Consider the following 6,153-nt stretch of genomic DNA (forward strand, 5'->3'; position numbering starts at 1 on the left):
TCAACCACTGTAGAGGTCGAATATATTCTTAAGTCCACCATTTCGTCAATCGCAGCAGCTTCCAAGCTTCACCACTAATTCAGTTCTCAACTAAATTGCAAACCGTTAACAGTTTTAAAGGGGACACTTCCTCAGCTACACTTTGGCATAAATAGTTCGAGATTTGGTTCAGTAGAAAAAAAGTTACATCAAAATATCTGTGACCTCAAGTGGGGGCAGTAAAGCAGATATTCATCTTCAATTAACATAAGTCTTTTTAATTTTAAATTAAAAGTATACGTTTCTTAGGCTTAAATGATAGAAAAATGTATGAGGAATGCAAAGTCGTTAGTCGCATTGAACAAAAATTAGTAGAAGAAAAATTATGGAGTGAAATACCACGAAATTTCGTGTAAGAGAGTAAGGAAGTAACGCTTCAGCTATAAGAATAATAAAGAATATATTGCTAAAATGAATGTTTACGCTCTAAGACGGCGAGCTGGCAGAAATGTTAGCATGCCGGGTGAAATGCTTAACGATATATTGTCTCTCTTTATGTTTGGAGTTCAAGTTTCGCTGAGGTTGACTTTGACGTATAATTTAAAAGATGAGAACTGTAAAGAGTAATAAATTAGAAGAACTGGTGTTCTTTGCTGCAATATTTTAAGTAAAAAAGTTTCTTATTCTTTACTTTACTTGAAGTAATTGTTTGTCCTATACTTTTACAGGTGTAATAACTTGTCCTGTACTTTTCCAGGTTCATAATCTTAAGAATATTACTTTACATGCTCGCATTTTTCCATGTAATAAGTATTGTTTATCTTCAGCTATATTATCTAATGCATCTTCCTTTTTAAGGGGATAGAATATGGTTTCAGGATTTAGCTGCTATTTTCAGCAGTTAAGTAATCACATAGAGGTTTATTCATCAGTTTACTGGTTTGTTAGTTGTTGATGTTTAGCCCAAGGTCACCACTGATTGAATAAAGACGTTCCAATTGTGACCATCCCCAACTTTTGGAAATTCATGATTACACTGCCCGTATCATTTCTGGGGTGTTTTTAAAGACATGCTTGAAGGAGATTTGGCAGTTTCTAGAATCACAACTATATACATAAAAGGCAACTCTTCTACTACCAAAAACAATCACATAAAAAATCAAGTTGTCCTCACTGGGATTTGAACTCAAAAAGCAAAGATCCAAAATAAATAACAAAGTATTTTTTCTGATGTTCTAACAATTCTATGTTAGCCGTAACAACCACAAACACAAAATTATTGGAAAAAAAAGTGATTCCTTTAAGGTTTATCTGTTATCTTTCTATACCTTGTCAATGATTAACTCAGAAATGTTTTTCTCTTCATCAACAACTGGCCGAACTTCGAGGCCATCGAGATCTAGAGCACCCTTTTCTTTCCTCTTGGCTTTCAGTTTGAACGCTATTTCCATAAGTAAGAGGATGGCAATACGAAGTTCTTCAACTCTGTAATGATAATGATAAAAGAAACTGAGTTAGGTCACAGTCATTTGAAATTGGGGCATTGTTTTACAGCAGGATGCTCTTCCTGTCATTAACCCTAACTGTTTCCCAAGTGCAGGATCTTTCTTTCACACATCTTCAAGCACTCAATGTCTAGAGATGATCAGGTGATGACAGGAGAAATGACAACATTACTACTTGTAGCTCATAATTTTCAGAGAAGTGTAAATGTAATTAGCCAGGTAGATACACACACACACACACACATATTTTTTTATTCCTTTACTTGTTTCAGTCATTTGACTGCAGCCATGCTGGAGCACTGCCTTTAGTCGAACAAATCAACCCCAGCCAAGTATTTATTCTATCAGTTGCTTTTGCTAAACCACTAAGTTATAGGGACATAAACATACAAATATCGGTTGTCAAACAATGGTGGTAGGGACAAAGACAGACACACAAACACACACACACACACATTGGATGAAGAACTGTTTTGGTGGGGATCCAAACAGAAGAAACCCGAAGAAGAGAAAGATATACAAGGAAGACATTGTTAAGTTTGAAGTGAGCATGTTGAATTTTATTTAGATGCTAAATGTCAGTAACATGTAGGAAAACATTGTTTTGGAACCGACATGTCCAGCCAACAGCAGCATGGAAGCAGGGACATGGATGGATGTGTAAATGGATGAGTGGAAGAGCAGACAAACAGAGAGATAGATAGATAAATAGGCTGATAGATAGACTGATAGATAGATAGACAGACTGAGTGATAGGTAGATAGGTAGACGGATAAAACAATACCTTTGGTGTTTGTCTGTTCCTAATGTTTCCAGTTCTGTAATCTTTGCGGAGGCCTCTTCTACAGTAGCTCCATCAGCTAAGGCTTGGGCTGTCTGTCAAATTACAACCACAGTTTAATGCACCATACTATATTGATTTTGAATATTTAAACATATAAACATGTAAACACAAATGGTCATGTCTAGTTCTCGAGACAATGATTAAGATACGTTATTTACAATTGACGGATATTTGTCCTCATCTTTGTTGTTAACACATCGTTTCGGCTGATATACCCTCCACCCTTCATCAGGTGTCTTGGGAAATTTCAAACCTCGGTTCTCATTCCTAAGATATTATTCGATTTTATTATTATTAAAATTATTATTATTATTATTATTATTATTATTATTATTCAGGTCACTGCCTAGAATTGAACTTGGAGTCTTGGGGTTAGTAGCCTGCGCTCTTAACCATTAAGCCATATGCCTGTGGGCATATCCGTCAAATGTAAATAATGTGAATAATGTACATAATTCCTTATCTCTTAAATATAGAACTGAATGATTTAGATCAGGGGTTTTCAAACTGTGGTCCATGGACCACAGGGGGTCTGCAAGGACAAGACAGGGGGTCCGTGGACAGCAAATACATTTTATGGGCAATTTGATTTTATACATGTTTTTTAATCAAAATCTTTTAATTGACAATAAACCTATTTTGTTAAATATTGTTAAATAAATAAATGTAAAAATATATGTTATTTTAAACAAATATTTATGTATAAATTTCATAAGCGTTTATAAGGGGGCCCCTAAGGTAACGCCTGAAATATAAAGGGGTCCACAAGTCAAAAAGTTTGAAAACCCGTGATTTAGATGATGACATATATACAACTGAATAAATAGTATGGTTTCTCTCTTTCTTTCTTCCCACCTCTTCCGATCTTTGCAACATTTCAACCACACTTCTCCTTTCTTTCATTTATTCATCATCATCATCATCATCATCGTTTAACATCCGCTTTCCATGCTAGCATAGGTTGGACGATTTGACTGAGGACTGGTGAAACCGGATGGCAACACCAGGCTCCAATCTAATTTATTGGTTTTTAAAAAATTATTTTTCAAATTCCTTTCACACATCCAGCAGAAACAAGCGAAGAAATGAGAATAAAAGCATCAAAGTCTTACCTCGTATGTTAATTTATATGAAGAATTTATCAGAGTACGGCCATACCAGACATCAAGGACATTGAAGCTGGCATCCATCTCCCACATAACACTCACAGAACATCTGCAAAGACACATTAATGAATGATTCTGCTTCAAATCAAAATCCTTTGCCATATTACAAAACAGACGCATTTCCTGCATCCAAGCCAGTTGTCTGTGGCAATTCAGACATTAGAAGAATTTGATGAGACCAGGACATAAATCATTGCTGCTACCACAGTTATAAGGTCAATTCTCTGTCAATCAAGACAATAAACATTCAGTTGTTTGACCAACTGAATTCCAATTTGTTAAGTAGCTATAAGTGGCATTTGTTAAGTAATTTGTTAAGTAGTTATAAGAGCATTCCACAGACATGTGTAGACTTAACGCAGTTCTTAGGTTGAACCAGTGTAATACAATATGACAGGGCTGGACGTTTGAATTACTGGTACAATCCAGAGGTATGAAGAAAATAAAGAATTGACCACAAAATTAGATTGATACTTCATTTATCAGCAATTAAGCACAGGTGTGGCTGTGTGGTAAGAAGCTTGCTTCCAACTACATGGTTCCAGGTTCAGTCCCACTGTGTAGCAGCTTAGGCAAGTGTCCTCTATTATAACCTTGAGCCGACCAAAGCCTTGTGAGTGGATTTAGTAGATGGAAACACAAAAAAGCCCGTCGTATATATAATAATCCGTGTTGCTTTTTCTGATTTTTATCATCATCATCATCATCATCATCGTTTAACGTCCGCTTTCCATGCTAGCATGGGTTGGACGATTTGACTGAGGACTGGTGAAACCGGATGGCAACTGAAACCGGATACATATATATATATATATATATATATATATATAAAAATTTAAGGAATGGAGTAAACACATGTTATAACTGCATACTTTATTCCGACATATATTTTGAAGAATTACAATTTATGCGATCCATAGGAATCGTCGATGTTAAAAATGTAAACTTCTCCTCAGGGAATGTATGGGAATCATCTTAAACGTAAGACATTATGACCGAGTATATATATATATATATATATATATATATACACACACGCACACACACACACACATACATACATAATATATATCTATGTGAGTGTGTCTTTGTGTCTGTATGTTCCCCATCGCCACTTGACAACCAGTGTTGGTACGTTTATGTCCCTGTAACTTAGCAGTTCAGCAAAAGAGACTGATAGAATAAGTACTAGGCTTAAGAAATAAGTCCTGGGGTCGATTTGCTCGACTAAAACCTTCAAGGTGGTGCTCCAGCATGGCTGCAGTCAAATGACTGAAACAAGTAAAAGAATAAAAGAAAAGCCAATTTGGGAACCTCAAAGCCAGATTTGGGCATACTGTGGCCTGTTCGACTTTCTGAATATCATGCTTAATGATGAATTACTTAAAATTTAATTAGTAGTATGGCCTACTGGAAGATGAGCAATGCCTCATGTGCTCCACTTCTTGAAAAAGATTGCTCATGCCTGCTCTATGCAGTCACCTGACTTGTTAGAAACAGCAACCAAATCTCTTACAAATCAAACCTTACTGTCTTAGAGAAAGATACATTGTATCATGCAAGAATAGATTCTCTATTTGTAAAAATGAAAATGACATGATGGTCACAGTTGGAATACCTTTTGATTTTAAGTCTGTTTAACCAGGACTAACCTGGGGCTGCACACAATCGCAACCACCACAACCACAGCCGACCAACAACATCAGCAATGCTTATTCTTATCTACAAATGATGTTTGATGACTTACTTGTCCTCTCCACTGACCAGTGAACATAAATTAGAACTCAGAACTGATGGCAGCATGTCGTAACGGCGATCTGCAAGATAAACCGTGGTGGAACGAGCTCTAGCTTCCAAGTCTGACAGTGAACCCGGCTTCACAAAGTAGGTGACATCAGCAATGTGGACACCCAATTCAATATGACCGTTTGGAAGATGCCTGAAGATAAGAGAAACGAAAGCAAAGCTTTACAAGAAATTACCATTCTTCTGTAGAAATATCTGTGAGTTGATACAATCCTAAAGTAAGACATGTATAAGGGAAAATTTGGTTTTGAGTTTTGTCTTTGAGGACTTAACCAAAGAATGTGAACAGAACCATGGACCTTTAAAAAAAACCTTTGATGCTGGTTGATATGAAGAGACGGGATAGAAGGATGGAAGGTTGAAGTGGTTTTCTAATGCAAGTTAACAGGCAGATTGTTGCTAAAAATAACAGCTAAATCTTCTTTATAGCAGTTAAATTGCACTTTACTATTTTAAAAATGAGAAGGACACATTACATAATATAATTCTAGATACACTGTATCTGAAAAAAAAGTTGTAAAAGTCATTATTGGAACATGTTTGGTTAAAAGTCTATTTTAGCCATAGCCGGAATCCTTTCTTACTGGGAGCCACAGCTCCCATAGACTGGTGCCCATATGTGTCATTTGCTTTGGTTTGTATGGCTGGATGCCCTTCCTGTCACCAACCACTTTTACAGAGTGAGTTCAACTATTAGAAAGGTTGAATAGTCCGAGGTGAACCAGGACTAATGATGGTCCACAGGCTACAAACTGATGGTTTCTCACTACAAACAACCCCTGAGGTTCAATGAGTGATAATAACAAGAGGAGAGAGGTGGGAAGAGAAACAAAGGAAGAGGGGGGAAAGAGGA

At 36.4% G+C, this 6,153-nt stretch overlaps 1 protein-coding gene across 2 annotated transcripts in view; it reads right to left on the minus strand.

Moving 5' to 3' along the window:
• The window catches only part of LOC106871718 (DIS3-like exonuclease 1), a 37,122-nt gene that overhangs the window by 14,260 nt on the left and 16,709 nt on the right, over window positions 1-6,153 (minus strand). For both annotated transcript variants that reach the window (XM_014918328.2, XM_014918329.2), the window contains 4 exons: window positions 5,242-5,433; window positions 3,441-3,543; window positions 2,269-2,360; window positions 1,308-1,464 (listed from right to left, as the gene is read on the minus strand). In XM_014918328.2, coding sequence (XP_014773814.1) covers window positions 1,308-1,464; window positions 2,269-2,360; window positions 3,441-3,543; window positions 5,242-5,433 — 544 coding nt within the window. The remainder of the gene's footprint in view (window positions 1-1,307; window positions 1,465-2,268; window positions 2,361-3,440; window positions 3,544-5,241; window positions 5,434-6,153) is intronic.

The sequence above is a fragment of the Octopus bimaculoides genome, chromosome 15 (assembly GCF_001194135.2).
Source record: "Octopus bimaculoides isolate UCB-OBI-ISO-001 chromosome 15, ASM119413v2, whole genome shotgun sequence".
In the NCBI taxonomy this organism is placed as follows: domain Eukaryota; kingdom Metazoa; phylum Mollusca; class Cephalopoda; order Octopoda; family Octopodidae; genus Octopus; species Octopus bimaculoides.